Genomic DNA, 24,274 nt, shown 5'->3' with positions numbered 1-24,274 from the left:
CTTCGCCCGGGAGTGTGTGCGCGTGGAGCCGGGCTGGGGGGCTGCTTCGGCACGAGCGGGATGGGGCGGGGGTGCGCAAAGCAGTTTCCCAAGCCGCGTCCGCCTCCTGGAATCCTCAGAGACCCTCCGTTTCCCCGGAGGGAGCCGTGGATCTGGGGAGGGGGCGAGGACAGGCTTTGGGGTGCGCACTGCCTCTTCTAAGAGGAGACGGTGGCAGCTCCCTCTTGTTCCGCCACCACGCCAGGCTTCCGGTCAGCGGAGGGTTTTCTCTGTCTCTTGGTGAACTTGAGGCACGGGCAAAGGCAAAACGCACGTATTTCGTCCAGAAAAATTACTCCAAGGAGAGCTCTGCATTCTCCTAAGAGTAGACAGAAACTCACGACTGGAGGCTACTAATTGCGTTTTTCGTTTCTCATGCGAAGCCTCCAGGGGGTCTTCTGCCTCAGGGTAACCAACCTCCCGGGGGTCTGTTTTCCTGAGCATCTGTGTCCACCGATGATGCCTGCTCGGTGCTGGCTAGCCCGTGGGGAGGCGGGGGAGGAGAGGGAGACCTCTGACCCTTCTCTGAGCAGTGGGAGGGCCGGTTGTAAGGGTTCCAGCCCCCCACCCCGTCCTGTCCTGGGATCCCGCTGCTGCCCACGCTCGCCTGCTCCCCACCTGCTCCCAAGATGGACAGACTCGGAACTCCTCTCTACTTTTCTAACAGCGGTAGACGCTGTCCTCCCTCTTGCCGCTGGAAGGGCGTGCTTCAGTTTATGGAGCACTCGGGTTATCCCATGTTGGGACGCCGTGATTGGGGTCAGGAGCTGGGGGGGCCTTTTCTTTCTCTCCTCTGAATAGCCTAGGTTATCGGGCACAGAGAGTGAGGGCTCGTGGTGAGTGGAATACAGGAGGCAGAAAGCTGGCTGGCTCCGCTCTGCCTGCAGCCGCCCCTGCCTGCTGGTTGCAAGGGCTGGAGAGAGGGCAGCGGGGAGGGCAGCGGGGAGGTTTCCCTCGAGTATTCCCCTCACCGCCCCCAGCCCCACGCCATACCCTTAGCTCTGGCCTCACCAGTCCCTTGGAGAAGATGCCCCGGTGGGCCATCAGAGCCCAGCAGTTCCATGGGGAGGAGCAGCCGTGTTCATCTCTGATGCACACTCGCTGAAGGAAGCGTGGCAGGCAGCTGGGCTGGTGCGCTGAGCCCGGCAGCCTCATCTTCCCCCAGGAGAAGCCCCCTGGCCCTCACCTGCAGCTGCATCCCCCTGTCTTCAGCAGGACCATTGCCACAGCTCCTCTGGAAGAATGCCTTGTTTGGGGGGGAGGGGATCCCTTATTCAGTGGGCGTTGGAGCCCTGCGGGGCACTGTCCTGTGGCCTACAGCATGTCTGGCTAGGAGTGAAGAGACGCTAGGATTAGGCAGAAGGCCAGACCCCGCCCCTTTCTTCCTGTCTGCCTAACCAGGCAGAAGTGGATATTGTGGGCCACCAGTTGGTCGGCTACTAAAGCCTGAGCCTCTGAGCGCTGGGCAGTGAGTTGCAGAGCTGCTTGCCTGTACAGTCTGCCTGAACAGGCAACCCAGAGCCTCTAGACCAGGACTGAACCATGTCTGAGCAGCGCTTCTCAGGAGGGCGTGTTTCTCTTTGTAGACACGCCCGGCTTGCGATCCTATCTGGCTCAGACCCAAGTCAGCCGTCGTGAGACCAGTGCCCCGGACTCTCCCTCCGGAGCTACACTGAGGCCAGGGCAAAGCTCAGTGTTATAGACCTTCGGGGGTTTTTATCCATAGGATGTGAGTGATGATCAGACCCACCAGCAGGGGCAGAACTGGGTTGGAGGCAAGCGCTGCTCATCTGAGGCGTGAGTGCTTGAACGTGGCTTTGGACTACCTTCTCCCTGGGCCTCTTTTCATACTGCGGCTTTTAATCTCTCTTCCTCGTGGTTTTGACAAACAGCATGTTGACGTATCACCTGGAAAGTTGTTAGAAGGGTGGCACTTTTGGAGAACGTATTTAGGGAGGACCTCTATCTCCCAATGCGGAACTGAGAGTAGTTGGAAGAATGGGGTGAATTAATTGTGTACATCATAAAACACTGTGTGCCTCTTGGTAGCTGTTAAGGCTTTCCTCCTCCACTTTGATTCTCTTTCTCTTGCTCCTGGAAACTCATGAGGGGGCCAGGAGGGTGCTGAGGACAGGAAGGCGCAAGGTGTCTTGGCCTCCCCCACCCCCGGCATAAGTCCCCCATCCCAGTGACCTGAGGCACGGTGGGCACAGAGCCAGAGAAGGGCGAGGTTCACTTTGGCTGGGTACTCCACCCACTTGCCCAGATTTATCCAAATCACTCAGCGGGGTTTGGACAAACCTCTAGAGTTTGCCACTCCATGGGAGAAACATACGAACACATGAACAAAATCGGATTCTACTAAAGAGGTAGGCCAGAGATAGCCTAAAAGTGTCTGTGATTGGCCCTTGCAAGAGTGGGTTGGGCTCCAGATCAACCAACTAAAAAGGCGAAATGCCTTTTAGCGCATTTGGTCGTATTCTGTCTTTCTTTGCAGCCCTGGCCCCTAGAGGGGTGCCTGGAGGCATCTCCATCCCTGGAGCTGAACAGATGAAGACCATGTGATATGGTAGATGATGCCACAGACCTGGAATCCGAAAACTTGAGTTCAGTCTAGCAATAGCTATTTGTCTTTGGTCAAGTTAATTTGCCCTCTGTCTTCCTCAAATTCTGCATCTTCACGATGGAGATGATAATGGTTTGACTTCACCAGTTCATGGGAAGGTCATTCATTCATTTGATGATCTGTTGATTCATTCAGCACACTTGAGAGTGTGTGAAAGTACCTTGCAATCTCTAATATGGTCCATAAAGATTTATTCTTATTTATATGAACCCCAGCACTTTGGTTTGCTGGAGGATCCCCCCCTCCCCCCACCATTGAATGGAGTTTCAGCCTTACTATTATGTTTTATACCTTTTTAGCAATATTTCTTATTTCGGACCTTTTAAGTTCTGAAGTTCAGAAGATCAAAAGATTTGCCTCCTCAAAGGCAGGGACCCCACCCCATTCCCATTTCCCAGACCTTGTCCCACCCCAGGGCCCAGCAGATCTATATTTAGTGGGCCCTTTGCTCTCTTTCTGAATCTCCAAGAGCCAGAGGCGTGGGACCCTGGGATGAGGGCAGCATGGCCCTGAGCCTTGGAGGGTGGCCAGTGGGCACAGATTTCTGGGGTCTGCCCTGTGCCCCACCCAGAGGTGGACAGAGGCACTGCCTGTGTCTGTGAGGGGCTCATAGGCTGGGAGGAGAAGTGGGCAGCGTAGCCAGGACTCAAGGCAGGACACGTCGCCCAGAGCATCCAGCCTCGCCGTCGAGCGCTGGGGAGTGGCTCTGCTCTGGGGATCAGGAAACCTTCCTGGAGGGGGTGGCGTTAGAGCTGAGCCTTGGTAGCCACAAAGCCTTTCAGAGCCACAAGATGGGGCCCACGTTGGCATCCCTGGCCGACGGAAGAGTATGTGTAAGGGGGCATGAAGCATTGCACGCTGGCCAGTGGGGCGTCGAGTTCTGGAAGGAATACTGAAGGGAAGTTGCTGGGAGACTGAACCAGGAAGGGCCACTGAATGCCAGGCTGAGGCGCTTGAACTTGGTCGTCTGAGTCCTGGGGAGCCACTGCAGGCTATAGCATTGCTCGTTCTTGGTGTTAGAAAGATCTCTTTGTTATGATGCTGGGAGGGGACAGCGTCTCGGAGAGGGGGCGGGGTCCAGATGACAGGCACTGAGCCTGAGCAGGGCAGAGGCAGGGGTTGAGGGTGGGAAGAGACAGGGGAGGGCTAATTCAGAGCACTGAGCCCAGCTGGAGGCTCCCCAGTGTGGCTTTGCTGAGGTCCTGAGGCTGAGACAGCCGCCTGCCCCGACCCCAGCTGCCGGTCACGCAGGCTGGGGCTCCCAACTGCTAGAGCACGAATGCCCACCTCCTTGTCTGGGGAGCAACACGTTGGCCTCTGTTCCTTGAGCTTAGGGCTCTCACCCTGCTAAGCGCGCACCACTCTGAATCCCCAGAGGGTTGCAGCCCTCACCGCAGTGGCCGCAGTGGCCGAAATGCTTCTGGGGCAGCTGGAGTTGTTCTCCCCTCGCCTGCCTGTCCTCTCTGGCGGGGGGCTGAGGGGTGATGGAGTCACATGACTGAACCCCAGTGGCCACTGGTGAGGCCCAGGCTGTCTCTGACCTCTTTCTCCAGCCCCCAGGCCCGAGGGTCTGCCTTCTCTCCTCTCCCGGCTGTCGCCACCCCTCTCCTGTTCAGTCCCTTGGAAACCCCAGCCTGGTGCCATCTGCCCAACCCTCGCCCCTTCAGGCTGAGCCGCAGCTGCCACCTGGGGCCCAGATAACAACAAAGTAACAGCCAAGGGCTCAAGTTGTCTAAGTCCCCAACTGAGACCCCCAGAAGCCCCTCCGTCCCAATATTCTCCTCTCATTCCTGGGAAGAAACTGAGGGGCTCCCTCCCCTGGGCCCTGGCCTCCTCTGGGGTGACACCTGGGCCTCTGGCAGGCCGCCAGGCAGGACAGCTGGCGTCCACCTTTGTCCAGCCTGAGGCTCAGTGCCTCGCTGGTGCCTCCCCCCTCCCGACAAGGCCGGAGCCTCAGGTAGGGGTGGGCCCCTGCCCCCCATCGTCCCCCTGAAGCACTTTGCATGATTCCCAGACAGGCGGTGTCACATGGGAAGAATGCCTGGGGGAAGAATGGTCCAGACCTGCAGAGGAGGGGAGGGGCCCAGGAGGCTGTGACGCTGACCACATGGCAGCATCTGGGAGGTCTGACAGGGGTGGGGCGAGGGGGGGGGGTGACACCGTGTGAGGCACCATGTCTGGGAGCTTCATCCTGGCATGTTTTCGAAAAGGTGGTGATGGAGGCACGCTAAACCCCTTTCAGGAATCAATCTTGCCTCGTGTGAAGCTGGTGTGGGGAGAGAGGCGGGAAGCTTAGTGGGCATGGGGTGGGCTCTGGGAGCAGGGAGCCAGGTCTGAATTCCGGTCCTGGTTTGTCTGGCCTTGGCCAAGGGGCTTCACCCAGCTGAGCTTTAGAGACCGGGGCTCTCGGATGGGGGGTGATCAGGGCATCTGCCTCGGCGGGAGATGGGAGTAAATGACGTGGTGCACCTCGGCGGGAGATGGGAGTAAATGACGTGGTGCAGGTGAAATACACAACCCAGTCTAGTTGGATTATTTAGCGCTGCCAAGGGCTTCATAAACGGTGGCATTGAAAAAGCAAGCAATTGCTAGCAGCTGTCTTAGCATGGGGGCAGCTTCAAGTAAGCCTGGGTTAGTGCGCCCACCCCAGGGAGTTGGAGGCTGAGAGGAGGTGTGGGTGGCTGACTCCCCCCACAGCTCAGCTGCTGCAGGCCTCTCTCCAGCGTCTCCATGTTTTTGCCTCTTTTGCGCTGGTAAAGCTGAAGGCTGCAGGTAACGGAAGACTTACTCCCTGATTCGCTCCCAGGACAACGCCTACTTACCCCCATTTAGCATGAGGAGCCTGAGGCTCTGCCCTGTGCGGTGACTTGATCAAGGAGGATTTGCTCTAATGGAGGGCCTCCTGGCCTCGGGGTACAGCCGGCACAACTGATGGGCCGCGGCTACATACGCGCCCCAGGCGCTGGCTGCTCCCGCTATGCAGCTGCCTTGTGGCTTGGCTGTGAGCCCTTGTGCAGATGCTGCACGTAGCCCAGCCCCCCACGCCCACCCCAGGCCTCTTTCAGGTTCAGTCACTCAACAAACACTTGTACGGGCACTGCCCTGCCGGCTGTGTGCTAGGATCTGGGGATGTGGCGAGAATGTGAGATCGGGTGTCATCTGTGCCCTGGGGGAGAGGTGAGCGTGCTAGAGAGTGGGGGACGACTGACAAACGTGATATCAGTGGGAAGTGGGCTGGAAGTCGGGGCAGGGGGACAGGTTCCTGATGTGGCAGGTGTTCTGGGCTGGGAATCGGCTTCGCGACGTTGGAAGTTCAGAGCGGCAGCCTGCCTTATAGGAGGCCAGGGTCGTTGAGCGCTGGCGTGAAAGTAGCTGCCCCCTGCCCCCACGTCCAGTGCCCACCTCCCCAGACCAGGGGAGGCCCCTCTGGGAAGGGGTGGCTCTAGAGAGGACTTGGTTGGCGGCGCGGGGCTTGGGGAACCCGGGTGTGATCGCCCTGACATTGCCGCATCCCACTGTGTCCTTTGTAGTGTGCTCCCAGAGCCTGTATACAAATGTGTATGGAGTTCTGGCCGGGTCTTGGCTTCAAAATTCTGAACAGCTGATCCATTGCCCACCTTGTGGCTCCATCTCATCAGAACCTTTCTCCCCACAGTAGGCGTCCTCTCTCCCCTTATATTTTAGTTTTATAGGATTTTTCACTGATAGAATCCCAATCTTGTAACCAGAAGCCTTTTGCAAGCAGATCCAGAAACCTCTCTTCATAGAATGACACAGGAAGGATAACATATAAAGCTCAGGCACCCTTATTAATTTCCGTGTATCTGTAAGACCTGAACTGGTGAAGCGGTGTCCTTTGTGCTTACGTATTACTCCATCTGCCGTGTTTCCAGCGAGGCTTCCACAGCTCTGAATAACTGGAATTTGAGATTTCATTGCCCTGAGCCCCACAGGAGGAGGTTTCTGATATCATGTTTCGCCTATTAATGTTATCTTCTCATTCATTTTTAAAAAATGTATTCAGAAACAGAGATGGCTGAGCATCTATGCTGCTGGGGCTCATGCTGGGGGCCAGGGTTACTAAAATGCATAGGGCATGACCTCTAGCCTTGAGTCAGTCACAGTCCTGCAAGGATGATTGACAAGTACAGGGACAATTAAAATCATCTCGGGGTGGTGAATGCTGGGATGGGGGTCAGCATCCTCATGGGAAGACAGAGAAATCTACACCAGTGGGTGGGTGGTGGTCAGGGAGAGCTTCTCGGAGGAAGTGGCACCTGGGCTGATTCTCAGAAGATACACAAGGATTCACCAGGCAAAGAGGGAGAAAAAGACATCAAATACATTGTATACAAAGGCACCAGGGCAGATGTGCTGTGTGGTCGCTCTGCTGGACTCTGTGTGTGTGTGTGTGTGTGTGTGTGTGTGTGTGTGTGTGTGTGTGTGTGTGTGTGTGTGTACACGCACATGTGCACACGTCATGGGGAAGCAGAAGGGAAGGGCCTGGCGAGAGGTGAGCTGGTTGGGCTGGATCAGGAAGGGGGCCTCGTATGTCATGCTAAGGAGCTTGGAGTTTATCCCAAAGCCATGGGGAGCTACTGAAAAGGGTTTTAAGCAGGGGAGTGCCATGATCAGATTTGTGTGTTAGTAGGATCACCCTGGTGGCCTTGCAGAGCATGGATTGGAGGGGCCAAATCTAGAGGCAGGGAGATCAGTCAGGATTTCTTGGCATTTTCTCTGCAGTTCTACAAATCTGACGAGGCTGGCTGGGGTGGGCCTGGCACACACCAGCTTAGAGAGAAAATAAAAGCTCTGGAGACCCGTCTGGAAGGGCTTCCAGACTCAGTGTTTAATTCCACCTTCATTTGCTGATTCCCTAGCCTGCCACCCCTGCCCCAGCCTAAAGGACCCACCGGATCCCCATATTCCCAGATCCTGCCCTCCCCAGAAGCCTCAGAACCTGGCAGCTCTCAGGATTGAATCAGAAAGGGTCATGCTGGTCTGGGCCCCTCCTGGGCCCCTGGAGTGCCAGGCCGCAAGAACCCAAACATTGTCTTTCCTCTCACACCCAGCCGCCGTCCGTAGGGCACAGAGCAGCCATTGAGGGGCCGTGGGGCCCTGGCGGAGGTACCGGGCCCTGTTACAGGCAGCGGCTTAGTCACGCTCCTAGGAGTCTTTCTCCCCGGGACAAGCCTGTCCTTGTGTTAGGGGCCGTCCTCACCCAGCAGCCCGGCTCACAGCAGCTGCGGGACCCCCTGCGAATCCGCGACAGTGCACTTCAGAGGCGCCGCCAAAGGAAACCAAAGCCCAGCGTGAGAGCTGAGTCCTGGGGAGCAGAGGGGCACCCGGGGCGGCTGCTCGGAGAGCCCTCCCCGCTTCACCTCACCAGGTGCCCAGCCCTGCTGGCAGGTGCATGGCCTGGGCACTCTCCTGCTCTGGCCTCCCGCCTTCAGGAAGCCTGGAAAGATTATGCAAGCCCACTCTCTCCCCGTGTGCCCTCTCCTGTGTTAAAACCAACCCACGTCTGCAGAAGCATTTCCGAAAGACAGTTTGCAGCCCCAAGGCATCCGGGGAGTCAGCACGCATGTATTGAGCACCTGCTGTATACTCATGCCTTGGGCTGGGTGCACACGTAGGTGGTGGGGTCTCATTATAGGCTGGGCCACGTGTCAGTTCAGAGTCCAGGCTCTGAATACAGGCTGTTCCAAACCTCGGCCCCTCTGCTCACCAGCTGTGTGACTTTGGGAAAGTTACGTTCGCCTCCTTTTGCCCCAGTTTCCTCATCTGTAAAATGCGGATAGTACTATACAGTATCCACCTCGCTGGGCTGGTGTGAGGATTAAATGAGATGATACATAAAGCGTTTAGATCAGTGCCTGGCATGAAGTAAGGATTCAGTACAAAGACACTGCTGTGGGTTTTATGGGTTTTTGTTTTGTTTTTTTTTTTTTTGATGGGAGTGGAAGGTGTTTATTTCTTTCTTTTTTTCTCCCCCGACTCCCCTCCCATCCAGGCTGCCACATAACATTGAGCAGAGTTCCCTGTGCTGTACAGTAGACCCTTGTTGGTTATCCTTTTTAAACATACTCTGCTACTGTTTTTCCTCCTTACCGCTATCATTATTGGATCTTCCTGCCGCTCTGGGATAGAGTGTTAGCCCCCTTTTACAGGTGAGGAAGCTGAGGCCCAGTGAGGTGAAGTAACCCACCTGATGTCACACAGCCATGCAGTGGCAGAGCTGGGACTGGAACCCAGCTCTCTGTCATGTGCTCTTGCAACACGGCGGTTCCCTTTGGTAAACAGAGCCCCGGAGTGCAAGGTGCCTGACCCTGGGGCAGCGGGAGAAGTGGACCCTCCTATGGCATCTAAGTGCCCTTTCTCTTCTTTTGCAGATTTATAAGCTGGAGATGAGGGTCGCTAGAGCCCAGGGATGGCAAAGTTTGTGACACTCGGGCAGAAGCTGCAGCTGCAGGGTCCGGGCCGGAGTTAAGTGATGGTGTCATGTGAGCACCTGCTGAAAACCAGGCGGGAGGAACAGTAACCCCAGGAGAGCACAGGCTGCCGCTGGGATGCAGGGATGACGCCTCCGCAGGCCCCGGCCTCCCTCCCGCCTGGGTGCTAGGAGCCGTCCCTGGGCTCCAGCCGGGAGCCCTGCCGCCCAGGGGCATGGCCAAACCTTTCTTCCGACTCCAGAAGTTTCTCCGCCGGACGCAGTTCCTGCTCTTCTTCCTCACAGCCGCCTACCTGATGACCGGCAGCCTGCTGCTACTGCAGCGGGCCCGCGTGGGCCTCCCGCCAGGCCCCCGGGCCCCCGGCCCCCTGCAGGCCCTGCCCGTGGCCGCCGTGGCGCTGGGCGTGGGCCTGCTGGACAGCCGAGCCCTGCATGACCCCCGGGTCAGCCCAGAGCTGCTGCTCGGCGTGGACGTGCTGCGGGGCCCCTTGGCCCGGCCTCGGCCCGGCCCCCGCTGGCTCCGCAGCCGCAACTCAGAGCTGCGCCAGCTGCGGCGCCGCTGGTTCCACCACTTCAAGGGGGACCCCCAGGGGCCACCCGCCCTGGGCCCCGAGGCCCCCAGGCCGGCCGCCAGCAGCCAAGGTAGGTGCTCAGCCCTGGGTCTCCTTGCCTATATGGGAGCTACTCCCAGGGGCCCCATTCGGGGCACAGGACTGGTGTCCCCTCTCTCTGGCCCTGGCGGCAGCCCAAGAAGTAGGCGCCGAGAGCCCAGGGCCTTCCCACACCGCCCCTTGCCCCGGCTCCGAGGCAGACAGGAGGGGCCTGGGAGGGGAAGCCCTTTGGAGTTTTGCTCGCTCCCCAGCTGGGCTCGCACGTGGCTGGAGGTTGAGATGTGCGAGCATCTTGGAGCTGAGACAGACCTCGGCTTGAATCCTGGCTCAGCTCCAAGTTTGTCGGGTGACCACGTCTCTTAATTTCTCTGGGCTCCTTGGAAATGGAGGTTGAGATACCTGCCCCAGGGTTATGGTGAGGATTAAATGTGATCATACAGGGCAGTGGTTTGCGAAGCAGAGTCCCAGACCAGCAGCCTCAGCATCACCTGGGAGCTTGTTGCAAGCGCAGGTTCTCAGACCTACCGAGTCCCAGACTCTGGGGCGGGGGCCGGCGGTCTGGAGCAGCAGGGTCTCCAGGTGGTCCTCGTGCACGCAAAAGCTGAGGACCGCTGGGCTAGGCGTCCTGATGTATTCGCTGGCACTCAGGAACTGGCAGCTCTTATTATTTAAACTCCCCCAAGGTCATTCTCTTAGTCTGGGTTCCCCGGAAGCAAACCCTGAAATCAGGATTTAAATGGACTTGGTTAATTTGGGATGTGATCCCGGGAACACTGGTAGGGGAGTGGGAAGTGAGGCAGGGAAGAGAAGGTGGTCAGTAAAGGGTACGTTAGGGAGCACGTGGGGGCTTGGAGCGAGGCTAGAACATGCGTCTTAGGGTGCAGCCTGGAGGCAGCAAGGCCGCGGGGACACGGGCGGGACGCTGATCAGACCGCCAGAGTCATGCAGCTGGGTCTCCATCATGGGGTCAGCCTGGTTCCAGGTCGGGACTCTTTACACCAAGTTATCCAGACTATGCAGGGCCCAGTTGACTGAGCCTGTGTGAAGTGAGCACCCACGGAGTGCCACAGCTATTGTTGGGTGGTGACTGATCTCAGTCAGTGTCCCAGCATCCCTGTCACCACCCCATGTGGTCCTGTACCACAAATCACAGGAGAACTGCTATCCTGAGTATAAGAAGTGTAGTTGGAGCTTAGAGTCCTCGGTGGCAGGATATGGAAGAAGACGAGGCAAGAGCCTTATAGGAGGATGAGTCTGGTCGTCCAGTACAATGAAGACTGGAGGACTCTGCCTTCTACAAGAAAGAAACTTCCATGGAATGAAGTTTCATCTGAAATCCTCTAGGTCGTAGCCCTTGCGTGGGATTCCTCAGCAAGGCTTCCACGTAAGAATGAGGGAGAATTGAGGAACTGGTTCTGTAGCTCATTTCATATAGATACAATTTCTGTAAACTCTCCCCAACACATCTAGAAGCTGGGTCTCTATGCAGGCTATACCAGTGTAACTCATTTAGACTAAAGTGTAAGTGACTAAACAAAGTTGCCATGGATTTCTTGGAAAGAAGGCATGGAAGGAGCACAAGTTTTGAAAACAGACCTGGGTTTCTCTCTTGGTATTGCCAGTTATTGGCTCTATGACCTTGGGCAAATTAGCCATGATTCCTCTTTTTATTTCTCTCAGTCCACACTTACTGAGGACCCACGTACGAGTCTCCGTGTGTGCTATTCACTGTGCACTTGAGGAGCTCAGTCTGGTGGTGGAATCAGATGTGCACCCAAATGATTACCCCACAGTGTGACTGAGGCATCATAGAGGCACGTGCAAAGGGCTTGGGGCTCATTAGACAGAAGTGACAAGTTCTTTATAACCTGGCTTCAGGGTGACTGGGCAGCAGAGGAGAGGACTCAGGGTGACCTGGTTATAGCCCTGTGTATAGAATACGTATATCCAGGAGAACCAGTGGGTACCCCTTAAGTCATCATTTAGAGAGGCGATGGAAGAGGCTGCCGTGAACGCTGAGGAGATCATGGTGAGATGTAAACAGGACCGATCATCACCCATTATACACCACCAGTTTCTGCCCTGAGCCCCTGAGTGCCCTCCACACTCTGATGCTCTGGCTGACCCTCCCTGGTGACTCCCAAGCCTAGCAAGTGAAGGGTTAATGCCTGGTACAGCGGGAACAGTCGGTTCTGGTGTTGAATGGTGATAATTCTGACAGGTTGGTGCCCCGCCCCAATAGGTTATTCAGTATTTTGAATATCCCCCAGGATTGGAGGAAGAATTCGCCCTCTGGGAGAGGCCGTGGTATCCTGGCTGGAGATCTTCAGAGAAAGTGGGGAGAGGCAGGCACTGGCCTGAGGGCCCTCTGGGAGCCCCCTTCCCTTCTTGGGGCTCTGTGGGCCCCGCACAGCCAGGGGGGCCTCCCTGGTGGAGGCTAGCTCGCAGGCCAGCCCTCGGGACAGCTGCTGGGGTTGCAGACAAAGAGAGCGTCTCTTTGCGGCCCGGGCAGCCTGCCATCCCCCTGTAAGGGGATCCGGCAGGCAAGCCTTGGAAGCTGCAGGAGGCCCCATCAATCACTGAGCATTTCATTATACCTTGGACAACATCCATAATGGAATAAAATGTCAGTAAGTTTACTAGGGGAAAAATAGTAACTTCTCCATAGCCAGTTTGTTTTTTATTGATAGTAATTTGCAAAGACATTGCAATATCTCCAAAGCCATCGTTAAGAGCCTCACGGCTTGTCCATTTTGATGTGCAAATGAGCAGATGCGGAGTCACAGACAATAATATATCGCCTCCGTTTCAGCCGAAAGTAATAAATCCGTCTCAGAGTGTGTCCCAGTGCATCCCTGGGAAGTCCTTTCTTTTTGCACATTCTCTCTTTCTAACTCTGTCAGGGAGTTAGAAAAGCCATTCATTATTTTTCCAAGAGAAGGGGCTCCTCTCCTCCTCACAAGCAGAGGGGGAAGCGCCTGCGTCTCAGGCCTTTGCTACAAACTGAGATGGGACCAGCGGGGCATGGGCGTCCCCTCCAGATCGGTCAGTTCCACCCGATGGCCAGCTGGTAGCTGGTTAGCCTCTTCTTGTTTTTGAAGAACCCAAGCCTGACTGCTCAAAACCATTTCTTTCTCTCTTATTAATGTGTTCTGCTAATATTTACGGAGCCGGGACTTCCCTGGTGGCGCAGTGGTTAAGAATTCGCCTGCCAATGCAGGGGACACGGGTTCGAGCCCTGGTCCGGGAAGATCCCACATGCCACGGAGCAACTAAGCCCGTGCGCCACCAACTACTGAGCCTGCGCTCTAGAGCCTGGGAGCCACAGATACTGAAGCCCGCATGCCTAGAGCCTGTGCTCCGCAGCAAGAGAAGCCCCTGCAATAAGAAGCCCGCGCACCGCAAGGAAGAGTAGCCCCCGCTCACCTCAATTAGAGAAAGCCCGCGCGCAGCAACAAAGACCCAACACAGCCAAAAATAAATAAATTAAAAAAAAAAAATTTACGGAGCCATTGTCACACTCGGCCCCCAGGTTAGAGTGTAGGATCAGAATAATTACAGCTGTTACTTATCTGAGCATCTGTGACGTGCCCAGATGTACATCTGTTATTTCATTTAATGTAATCTTTGAACAGCCTTAGGATGTCAGCGGTGCTATCACCATTTTAATGATGAAGGATTTTGCATTTCAGGGAAGTATAGTCATGTAAAAATATTTATTGTTAATAATGACGTATAAACAATAAAAACAGTCACCACTGAGCCCGTACTACATGCCACGCCTGCATTAGATACTTTCTGTGTTATCTCGTGGAATTCTCACAACCACCCCATGAATTCCATGAGACCATATCCCCCTTTTACAGATGGGAAAGTGGAGGCTCAGGAAGGGGAAGCTGCACATGCCAGGTCACGCAGTCAGGTAGTAGTGGAACCTGGATTTGAATCTAAGGCAGCCCATTCCCTAAGGCTGTTTCCCCACTCTCCCCGTAAAATGTGTATGCGCCCATCTCAGCCTTCAGGGGTCTTGAGCCCAGGCACCTTTAGAACCTTCTGGTTAATTTCCCATCAACGGTGATAAATGTTTAGCAACCCCTGAGCTTGTTTTGGATGTTTACTTGAAAGTTAGAATTTCTTCTTTGCTGAACAACACACATCAGAAATTTCTTAAATGCTAGTTTTTTTTTTTTTTTACTAAGTAGGCAGGCTAAGGAGAGCAATTGATTCTCACGGACCTGGGTGACAGCTTTCTGGTCTTGGTAGTCCTGAGATTTATATAAAGAGAGAGAAGCTTGTGGGGACTGGGTGTCTGGGGTCCCGAGTAGAGGAGTGGAGCCTGTGTCCATGGACAGACACTGGGTGTGGCCACGTGTGTGCTGCTGGGCATCCGTGATGAAGGTGACCTCAAGAGGTTCATAGCCTGGAAGGGGGAGAGACCCTTTGGCAGACATTGGGAAGGTGACTGTTGCTCTCTCCTCAGCCCCAGGTCCTCTAACCTGAGGTCTCTGGGTCTTCAACCGTTCGTGGCATGGCAGAGAGTCCCATCTTCCACCATCTTGGTCATCTTCCTCTTACCTTGCCTTTCTTAACCTGGGGCCCCCCATCTTGGGAATCACACATTGGTACAGCCAATGGGACCAGCGCCTCCTTGCATCTGGGCTCTCTGCTCCCCCTCTCGCACCCTCGCAGGATGTCAGTGTGGGTTTTAGGAGCTCTGACCCACTGTTGGCATCATGCCTGACCCTGCGCGGTGAGTCACCAGCTAAGGGGAAGGTGTGGTCCCTGCCCTCAATGAGCCTTAAGTCATGGTACAGAGACAGGATACACAGGTGTACACAATTTTTAACAACAACAGTTAATGATAAGGATTTGGGTGACAGCAAGGTTTTCAGACACTCACTGTGACAATTCAGAGAAAGGAGAGGCCATAGTGGGCTGGAGTGGTCAGGGCTGTAAGTTGTCAAGGACAGGTAGGAAGTAAAGTGTGGACGTGCGGGAGGGAGCAGGGACATGTCCAAATGTGGCAAGAGGAATGAGCTTGGGTGGGGTGGTGGGTTGCATTTATGCATTTGAAAGTTGAGGAAACTGAGGCACAGAATGTTGAAGTGATTTAGTCAAGGTCAGAGGTGGATTTAAATGTGCTGTTGACACCCAGGAGAATCACTCCCTGATTTGGGCCCCAGGAATGAAGGCTGGCAGACCCACTCCTCCAAACCACTCAGCAGGCGGCCCTGAGCTTCTGCTTTGGGCCAGGTTCTTGGCAGCAGCAAAAGCCAGTCTTGCCTGAACAGGGAGCTCCTGGACCGGTGGATGAGATCGCTACTCCTCCCCGCAAAGCCGTTTGGGAGCTGGCAGGCTGTTGGGAGGCCTTGGGTGTGCTGCTTCCCAGAGACAGCCTAATTTCCGGAGGCTGCAGCGTACCGCTCAGGCGCCACTTGAGACATCCTGGAACTGAGTGTAGGCGTTCCCCTGGAGACGAGAAGCATCTTTATCACGGGTGCCTGATCCAGATCTGGGCACAGCTATTGAGGGTGTGCATTCACAGCTCGGACTACGTGATGGCGTGTTTGCAAACTCCCAATGCACAGTTCCTTCAACGCGCTGCGATGCATATGACATTTACACACCTGACACACCTGCTTAGTGCTCGAGTTCTCCAGGCTTTGCTGTGCGTTTCTGGGAGGCAGCTCCCTCTCTTGAGGTGACAGGTCAGGGCTGTTTCCCATTGACATGTGCACGGTTGGGTCAACACTGTCGCTGCTTTGTGGAGTCTTGTCCCCTAGTGTCCCTTTGCAGGGATGTGCCACAGATGCCCTCACTGGGGAGGGCTCAGCTGTCCCTTGGTCGTAATGATTCCCACACAGGACAGCTCTCTTACATGTTAACAGATACTGCTTACACACCTGCAGTGATGGGGGCTTACTCCCTCCTGGGGTGGCAGATTTTCTTCTTGATATAACTCTCCCTGTTTGCAAGATCTTTATGTTAGCTAAGATCAGACTTTCCATAACTCATTTCTTCCCTCTGGATCACGAGGAGGTGACAGAACCTGCCTATCGAGACATTTTTGGAGGCAGAGAGACCTTTTCCAGCCTAGGAAGGGGAGGGATGGGGAGGAGAGGGGTCCAGGGGAAGAAATTAAACGAGCCAGACTCAGTGGGTGCGGGTCAGTGGAAGAAAGTTGTATTCTGGCTGGTGCCAGGCTCCTGGCAGGGTGTCTGGAGGGACAGTGGGCCATTAACTAGGAAAAGGGGGAGGACGAGAACAATGTGGAAGTGTCCAGAGGCACTTCAGGGAGGGTTGGACCACAGCCTCATCCCCTGGGCTTCTCTGAGAAGAGCCTTAGCCAGGAAGGGCAATGCCAAGGGTGGAGCCAGGTAATCTTCCCTCTCTCCGGGGCCTCTGAGTCTCTGCTGTTCTTCCCCGCCTGCAGGCACATACATGGGATGCTTCAGTGACGACGGCCAGGAGAGAACTCTGAAGGGGGCTGTGTTTTTTGACTTGAGAAAGATGACCGTCTCCCACTGCCAGAATGCGTGCGCTGAGCGGTAAGTGTGGGACCCTGACCATCAACTCCACTGGAAATAAGGTCCAGAAAGTGGAAGTGGTGTCCCTGAGGGGATGCGTCGGCTTCCAGTTGGCCGTCATAGTGTAAGCAGAGCTCGACTGATCAGATCCCAGTTGTCCGGAACAAAGAAAGTTTACTGACGGGACGGCAGGGCGTTATGGAAAGAGCTCTGGGCTCAGTGTCAGGAGACCCGGGGTTCACTTCCTGCAATGCCAGGACTCACCCTTAGCCTGGCCCCAGACCCAGCTGCCATTCCTGGAACCAGACTTCAGTGCCCTGGGCCAAGGTCGGGACTCACCCCAGGCCCCGCTCTGCCTGCAGGTCCTACGTCTATGCCGGCTTGGAGGCCGGGGCCGAATGCTACTGTGGAAACCGTCTCCCAGCAATGAGCATGGGGCCAGAGGAGTGTAACCATGAGTGCAAAGGGGAGAAGAGCTCCGTGTGCGGGGGTGTGGGCCGTCTCTCCGTGTACCGCGTGGAGCAGCTGCAGCCCGGCTCCAGGAAGCGTGAGTGTGCCAGTCTGTCCCTGAGCTCCGTCTGTCCCCTGCTCTGCCACCACCCCCGCACCTGCAGCCCCTCATCCAAACCACGTGGGACCGAACCTGTGCTCCGCCTTCCTCACCACCTTCCCCAGACAGGCTCGCGGCAGGGGTGTGGGGTTAGGCTAAGTTCGCTCGAGTTCATGACCGAGGCACATCTTTCCTTATCCTCTACAGGAGAGAGAAACTGATCAGGAGGCCCAGGGCCTAGGTCTAGGTGTGTCTCAGACATGCTGTGTGGCCTCAGGCAGTTTGCTTCCCCTCTCTGGGTTCCAGTCTAGTTTGTGAAGTACAGAGGCAGACTTTGATTTCTAGCAATGGGGCAGACCAGGTAGTCTGAATGTTTCCTAGCTATGAAACACCTAGAAATGCTGGGTAAAATTGTTTTAAATGCACAGCTGAACTAACAAGAAAGTAAGGAAATTCCTGGCTCCAGGAAAGAAGTGGGAACTAGGAATCACAGTGGTGAGATGAAGGTAATCAAGGATGCTGTGCAGCTCTGGGTCTCCGCCAGGGGAAGTTGGTCATCTTGGTGATCACACGGCTTAGGTTTTCATGTCCACAGAGGACAGAAAAGGAGGCTTTGAGCCTGTCAGGGTAGGGAGTTGGACTGAAACTTCTGTATAAAGTTGGATCCAATTTCACTGAAGTATAAATCAGTGAAATTTTAGATTTAAAAAAAAAAAACTGCCAGAAATAGAAAAACTTGTCTGTTTTGACCTGAGCTTCGGGTGAAAAACAATTTTCCTAAGAATTTATAATCTAAGAGTTTATAATTGCAGGCCTGCGTTTGTATGAGCTTTAAGGTTCAGATTTCTGCCATCTGCCTGGTCCTGAAAGCTCCAACATGAAATTTGGCTCTGGGCCATCTGGAGGTACCAACAGAGGCACATGCAAAATTCTCTCTTGGGAGCTGTGCCACCAACCCAGGTGTAAAGGGTTCCTGTAGCTAAATTCCCACTGAAGATGAGTTTACAATTCAAAATTATAGAACTCAGGGGGAAATAATCGACCACGAGGGAGAGTAAGCTGATGCATCAAACAGCAAGACTGAACCTCCCAGAATTTCACCTGAAAGTGCTACCAAACAGAGATGACAACTGAGGGGGCCCAGCTAGATGTTTGTGAAACTCGGATTTGTCCTCATTGCAAGATGAGCTGCAGATCCACTTGATGTCATTATAAAAGGCCCTTTTATAAAGTAATATGGCTGTGTACATTTGCACATTTGGGGAGCCATCCTCTTCCTGACTGGGAGGGGCCAGGCTGGGAAACAGTCAGAGCGTGGGAGACCTCCCCCCACCGCTGGCGAGTGTGGGACTGCAGGTGATGGAGGCACAGCCCAGCATCCAGGAACATCAACTCATGAACTCAGCCACCTCTGGCCATGGACCAGGGCTCCGGGAGAGCTGATGGATTAGTTCGAGAACTGGACAGAGCTCAGAGAAAGGTGTCAGGTCAGAAGCGAAGACTGCAGAGGAGTTTCTGGGAGAGCTTTCCTAGTGACGAAGGAGTTTGCTAAGCAGTCCAGAAGCCCAGCTCAGAGAAGCATGGGTGAGCTGCAAAGCCAACACTGGCTACCATCTATGGGGTCAGAGTGATGGGGAGAGTGGCTCAGTGCTCAGACCCGGCCAGCTAGGCTATTCCAGTGCTTTCTGTATTCAGACAGGATTGTCTGGGAACCAGGGCTCCAGATGGGGGAATGGGGGCAGGGGTGGAGACCCTGACAATGCACTCTACGGATTCACTAATGAGCCATTAACTCAACAGATACTCATTGACACCTACTCTGTGGCAGGCCCTGTCCTGGCTCAGCAGTTTGCCATGGTACATGGGTGTATCAAGTCCTGCCCTGTCATCTGGGCATCCACATGGGCTTCCTGAGGACCAAACTGCTCCAGGAGGGCTTCTTGGACCTTTGATTTTCCTGGGTTCAAACAACATTAGCCCCCCTGACTCCTCAGCCCTGCCCGCCAGGAGGATCAGGTCTGTATGTGGGCTCTGGGCTGCCCTGGCAGCTCGTCCTGCCTGCTCAGCCACTGACCCTTAGAGATCAGTACTTGGCTCTAGGTTGCCCACTGGTTAAGGGTCAGATGGTCCAGTCATTCAAGCCAGCCTCAGATCTCAAGCCGGCTAGACTTGTTGTCGTAGTTAACGTTGAAACGGTGGAACAGCCACCCCTTGCGGCAGGCTGGGGAGCCTGCATGGCTGACCTTTGCCGGCCTGCTCCCCTCTCAAGGGCATGAACCGACAGGATCTCTGTCAAGAGGTGACCAGGTGACCGGCCATCTGAAATATCAGCTTCTCACTGGCAAGGAGCTCTCACAGGAGTAAGAGCCGTGAAGGTGCCCCCCGGGTTGGGACCAGAGGGAGGTGCAGAGCAAGTCATCAGTGGCTCCATCTTGGAGGTATCTTTCTGCCCTAAGCGCCCCTGGAGCTGTCACCTGGGGAGCGGGAGAGAAGGGTGTGGAATGGACTGCCCTGGGTGACAGCCTCTTCCCCGACAGTCACAGCGGTGAAGTCTAGAGGCAGCTGATACTGCACTTCTAGCAGCATCCTGACCTGTTACGGCTTGTGCCGCGCCCTCACCTGCCCTGTCGTGCCCAATTCCTTATTCTGTCGGCACATATTGGGCACCTGCTGTGTCAGGGTCAGGGCCGGGTGTGGGGAGCATTGGGGTGACCCAGATGCAGCCTCCTCCCAGGCCGCAGGGAGGTACTCACCGGAACGCTGCTCACCCTCCCTTGCCATGTGGCCCGGAGCCTGTCTCCCTGGAGTCTGTCCCACCCCAGTGCAGCTGACCGAGGACCACAGCCCAGTCCATCTAGATATTTTGTCCTTTGGGGGCCCAGTCATGCCACAGGACAGGACGGAGTTCTGTGGGTCCTGCACAAGTCATCACCCCAGGCCCTTGCACCAAAATCCAGGGCAGGAAAGTGGCTCTGGGAGATGCAGCCCCATGGGGGCTGGCATGTGGGTGCATGTCATCCCTCAGAACAACTCTAGCTGCCAGGCGTTACTTAGGTGAGAAAATGGAGAGTCTCTGAGTCCATGACACGCCCAGATTGCTGACTGAGTCCCTGGCAGTGCCGGGGCTTGATCCCAGGCCGTCGTTAGGACGCTCCGCCTGGACTCTTTTCCCAGCACCAGGCTGCTTTCCTTCATCTGTGCCCTGATAGGTCCGTGCCCTGACGCCCAGACCACTGGTGCCATGGTCGATAGGATGGGCTTCCAGACCCAGAGTTTGGTCCTGCTTTGTCGTTTTGCGTGGAGAGAGCCTCCCGCCATGGTGCCGGCTGGCTAGAGGGTTTCTACTCTCTCCAAGAGGTGTGGCAGGCAGAGAGAACCGGGAGAGATGCTGAGCCCCGGGAGATGTTGAGTTAAAAGGAGCATGGGATGAGAATCAGGACGCTATCCAGAGAAACTCTGAGGAGTCTGGAGGAAATTGGAACAGTTGGTGCCGGAACATTCCAGAAGGTTTGTTCCCCACACCAAGGAAGCCAACTAGGGAGCTGAACTTCTCCACCAGAAGGTCTGTAGAACAACTTGGCAGCCTGTGTACCACGGGCTTGAGGAGTATTCCTAGAATTTGGCGGGAGTTCAAGATCAGAGAAAGCAAAGTAGTGGTGTGACTCGACGGCACAGCAAGAGGGAGTGTGGCAGGATTTCAGGTTTCCAAATCGACTTTTCTTTTCGCGCGTGCGTGGGTAGGACAGAGTTTTCCAGAGTATCAATCTCTTGGGTCACCTAGTGCAGAATCTAGCACAGAATGGATGCACAATCCCGATTTGTGGAAGGAAGGAAGGAAGGAAGGAAGGGAGAGAGGGAAGGAGGAGGAGAGGACGCACACTGTCCCCCGAGGGCTGGCAGGAGAAGCAAGACATGAGTTCAGAAGCTTCAGCCAAATGGTCCCTTGTCGGTGACCCCGGCGACCAAGGCTAACGAAGGTTCTGGTGCCTGGTTTCTCTCAGGGGCTTGGCTTGACCACAGCCTCCACGGGCAGTTTGCCCTCTCTGATTGGAAATCTGCCTTTCCTGAGTGTATTTCCACCTGTTTCGGCCTCTGAAGCCACCGTTTTCCTCTGTGACAGGCACCAAGAACGGTGGGCACCATTTCTCACCGGAACCCCATTTCCTTCCCCGCAGGAAGGACCGTCACGTACCGGGGCTGCTTCCGACTGCTGGAGAACGTCACCCACGCCTTCCCCGACTCCCTGGTACAGGCCAACGTGACCGTGGAGACGTGTTCGGGATTTTGTTCCCAGAAAGTAAGAGCAATTTTGATCTCACAGCCCCGTCCTTTAACCATCCAGCCTGAGCGGTGGTCTCAGGGAGGGGCAGGTGCCCGTGCGGGGCTGCGGCTGTCTGTCCGCGGAGCCTGGGTGGGAGCTGAGGAGGGAGGTGTGGGAGGGCGGTGGGCGATGACACAGCAGAGTCACCGAGGATGCCAGCAGGAAGCCTGCTAACGAGGTGATCCGGGGCTGGGTGGGGAATTGTCAGAGAAGGTTGTATAGCTGAAAGAATCGTGCCTTTCCCGACGTGAGCTCTTGGCACGAGTGTCAGATGTTCAGTTGACTTGGTTTGGAAACAGGAAGATGCTGGCTTGGGACTTGGGGAGTGCAGATTTTCTGTTATTTGCGCTGACGGCGTTGGGCCATGAATCTGACTTTCGGGGGCTGTAGTCACTCATGTGCCTTTGGTTCAGCCTGGGCTGAGGACTGGAGTGTGACTCTGTGCAGGGGCTGGGCTGGGCACCAGAGCCTACTGTCCCTGCATTGCATGCCCGCTCCAGGGTGGCAAATGTTGATCAAGGCCACGTGGGGCTTGCACAAAGCAGGACCTGGGACGGGGTGTGAAGCGAGGCTGGCGGGACCGGCGGGCCACCCAAAGAGCTTTGAGAGCTGGGGCTGGAGACCCATGGTCTCCAGATTGGGCTGGATGCTGGCCCTGGAAATAGCCCCAGGTGGCAGTAGGCTTGGATTTGGGGCTGCTCCGATGTGCTGGGGTTCGGTAGCCTTGATGGGACTGTGATACGTGGCAGTGTGACAGAGTAGGGCTAGGAGAGAGGAGGGCCTTGGCAACGATGATGGTATTTATCAACAGAAGCTAACAGGTATTGATCATTTATTCCAGGTTCTGTTCCAACTTTACATGTGTTAACCCATTTAATCCTCTTGACAACCATAGGTGCTCTGATAAACTGCATTTTGCAGGTGAGGAAACAGAGAGCTCGGGCATCCTGCCCGAGGTCACATGGCCAGGAATGGGGAGATCCAGGATTTGAGCTCTGCTTAGCTCTGTAGCCTGCTGGTTGTTAGAAGGGTATAGGGCGTGGGCCTCAGCCAAAGCACATGTAGTTGGACACAAAGAAGCACTCCCTCCATGGGGCCCCGACCCACAGGGAGCTGCCGTGCTCTCAGCCCTATTGAGATGCTTCCCTTGGAGGTGGGGGGAGACAAAGTCTTTTTCCTACTCGCTTCCCTCTCGCACAGTCGTGGCCTTTGAAGTGGCTCTCTGACATCTCCGGCATTTCCAAAGCCACTGCCAAGGATGTCTTAGGCATCAGGGCTCATGAGACACAATTCTGGGAGCCGAAAAGACTGTTTGTTGATTCACAGACATCTGGCCTGGGAACCCCTTCCGCCCCTCTCCCCCTGGTGGGATCAGAGCCAGTAGAGATGGCAGGGACACCTGCTCGCCCAGCAGGGAAGCAAGCCGCCCTCTCTGGGCTTCCTTCACACCTGCAGTTCAGAGCGGCTCCCTGGAGAGCCACGCACTGGAATCAGAGGAACTCAGCTGATCTGGGCCTGCTGAAGGCGAGCCTCCCGGTCAGCAGACACAGAGGCGTCTTCCTGTGTGCCGGGCGCTGGGTTGCAGCCTTCCCACTGGTGGTCGGCTCACGGCTCTCAGTGCTCCGTGAGCGGGGATAGTCTGACCCCTGCTTGCTGCGGAGCCAGTGCAGGGTTTGCAGGAGTGAGAGCTGTCACACGCAGGCACAGAGCGACGGGGCTTTACATCCCACTCTCGACACCATGCCCCGTGCTTTTCACGCTGTGGCCGCCTCTCGGTGTGACATCGGCGGGGGAAGGGGACAGGCGAGTTAGCCGGAGGAGATAGGAGACAGGAAAAGAAACAAGACGAAAGGGAGCGGGCAGCATCACGGCGCTGCCTCTTTGATGTTTTAAATTATTTTCAATAGATAACATGCTCACGTGGAACACAATAAAAAGACACCAAAGGGGGTCGAGGGGAAAGTCTTCCTCTCACCCCTGTGTGTCGTCCACTCAATGTCCTTCCTTGGACGCAGCTGACGGACCTGACCTCGGCCAGCCACTCTCGGAGAGATTCTATGAATATTCAAGTGGTTGTTCCTTTACAGAGTCACGATGCCTTTACAAACCCCACAGATGGTAACGAGCCACACACAGTGCTCTGCCCCGCGATCCCCTCCTCTCTCTTAGAGATTGCTCCACGTTGGCACAGAAAGTGCTTTCCCACTCTTTTATTCAATTACATGGATGTCCTATAACTTATCTCACCAACGCCCCGCTATTAAGCATTTAGGTTGTTTCCAGTCTTTTGCTTTTACAAACAAGGCTCTGATGACTATCCTTGTAGGTGGGTTGTTTTGTGTCGGTGGTGGACCTGCCAGATGAAATTCTTAGGAGGTGCCAGGTCAAAGGCTGCCTGTCCTTGTCCTGTGGGTAAACTTTGCCATGCTGCCCTCGGCAAAGGTTGTGTTAATTTTACGCCCCACCAGCTCTGCATGAGAGGGAAGCAAGGCATCCTTGTGCCTCTTCTTTTGGAGAGGATGACTTCAAAGCAGCATCCCGGGTAGACGGCCCGGTATTCTGGGGATGCCTCCCCTGGGGCAGCCCACAGGGGCCCAGAGAATTCTGCCTTGTGGTTACAGACACAGAACTTGAAGATTTTAAACTCTTCAACTCCCATTTCCAGCCATTCTTCATATTTACTGACAGAAATCCAGGTCACTGCAATCTCACATTGCAACGTGTGCCAAAAGATACCCGAGGGTTGTTGACAGCTTATGCCGTTTTGCACCTTTGCATTTTGTATGTCTCCCCTCGAGATGCGTTTCAAGGGCTGGTTACTTGCTTGGCTCTGGGCAGCGATGCTGCGAATTGTTGAGGTCAGAACAAGGATGAAAGGGCGTCCAGGGTCCTCAGAAATGGCCTTTGCCCTACACGCGTCAGAATCTGTGCTGACAGCTTGGCGCATATCCTGGCCTCCCCTGTATTGTCAGATGGGGCAGGGACAGTGGCTGTTTCCTTGAATCCCATTGTTTCCATCCACGGAATGTTGCAGCTGTGAGGATCAGAGTCACCATTTCCAGCTTTCAAGTTGAAAGCAGGTCTTGGCGGGACATACCTGTGGGACAGGGGCCAAACACATACACTGACACTTATGGGGGGGACGCCAG

The 24,274-nt window shown here is 55.3% G+C and overlaps 1 protein-coding gene across 1 annotated transcript in view; it reads left to right on the top strand.

Annotated features, from left to right (window-relative positions):
- Positions 1–24,274, top strand: part of WSCD1 (WSC domain sialate O sulfotransferase 1) — a 40,463-nt gene that overhangs the window by 127 nt on the left and 16,062 nt on the right. Inside the window, exons 2-5 of the mRNA XM_024737333.1 lie at positions 9,058–9,758; positions 16,161–16,275; positions 16,617–16,801; positions 20,980–21,101. Of these exons, the coding sequence (XP_024593101.1) occupies positions 9,332–9,758; positions 16,161–16,275; positions 16,617–16,801; positions 20,980–21,101 (849 nt within the window). The 5' untranslated portion in view covers positions 9,058–9,331. The remainder of the gene's footprint in view (positions 1–9,057; positions 9,759–16,160; positions 16,276–16,616; positions 16,802–20,979; positions 21,102–24,274) is intronic.

The sequence above is a fragment of the Neophocaena asiaeorientalis genome, unplaced genomic scaffold, assembly GCF_003031525.2.
Source record: "Neophocaena asiaeorientalis asiaeorientalis breed wild unplaced genomic scaffold, Neophocaena_asiaeorientalis_V1.1 scaffold129, whole genome shotgun sequence".
Lineage (NCBI taxonomy): Eukaryota > Metazoa > Chordata > Mammalia > Artiodactyla > Phocoenidae > Neophocaena > Neophocaena asiaeorientalis.
The sequence above is the reverse complement of the archived record's forward strand: the minus strand, read 5'-3'. Positions and strand labels throughout refer to the sequence as shown.